Here is a 745-nt window from a genome sequence, read left to right on the forward strand (position 1 = left end):
AACTAGTTGCGTCCTATATGGTAGTATTTCGGTGCCTAGCTGAGAAGAAGATCAAATCCCTCAAGTTTGACACGATGGTGATCGAGGCTCCTCGAGCGAAAGACGAAAAAGAGGTGAGTCATCGCCGGGTCGTCATGATGCTTGACCAGTTAGCGGATGCAGGTAAGACCTATCTTAAGATAATGCTATTACAATTACAAGCACGGTTCCCCAAAGCCACAAAGGGAGTCATGCTACTCGACCCTCGTACTAAGTCAAGTGCCAAGAAAATTGCTGCTGTTGGCAATTTCTCCCACAAAGAAGAGAAGGCTATTTATAAAAAATGGTATAGACTTCTTTGGAGATAAACATCGCAAAGTGTTCGCACAGATGGCTAAGTTTGGCAAGACGTTGCTGTCTCAGCCCTCATCGCAGAACAGCCGACTCATCCAGGACATGAATTCCCCTTTCATTTCTGTCATCGATTGGTTGGGACGATGAAGAGGAGCTGTTGCTTGGGGGCCCATTCGAACGAGCAAAACCAGACAAGAAGTGAAGGAGTCGGAAACCAACAAGAGTCGACAGCATAACGAAAGAGTGGCTCGAGATCGCTCATCTCCAACATCCAGATAAGAAGAAGGAAGACCTGCCCTCGGACAGTCGCAATCGTATGTGCTGGTTATACAGACGCTTAAACGTACTAAAGCGATTCCACGACAACGATGAGATCTAATACACTTCAGTGGGGCAGCTGACACGTACCGTC

The 745-nt window shown here is 47.1% G+C and overlaps 1 protein-coding gene across 1 annotated transcript; it reads left to right on the plus strand.

Annotated features, from left to right (window-relative positions):
* Positions 1-17: 17 nt before the first annotated feature.
* Positions 18-347, plus strand: PPTG_20383 (hypothetical protein; the record flags this gene model as incomplete). Its single annotated transcript, XM_008919070.1, has 1 exon — positions 18-347. One exon carries the CDS (start codon positions 18-20, stop codon positions 345-347), a length of 330 nt encoding a protein of 109 aa, XP_008917318.1.
* Between the last annotated feature and the right edge of the window lie 398 nt (positions 348-745).

Source organism: Phytophthora parasitica (genome assembly GCF_000247585.1).
Source record: "Phytophthora parasitica INRA-310 unplaced genomic scaffold supercont2.472, whole genome shotgun sequence".
Lineage (NCBI taxonomy): Eukaryota > Oomycota > Peronosporomycetes > Peronosporales > Peronosporaceae > Phytophthora > Phytophthora nicotianae.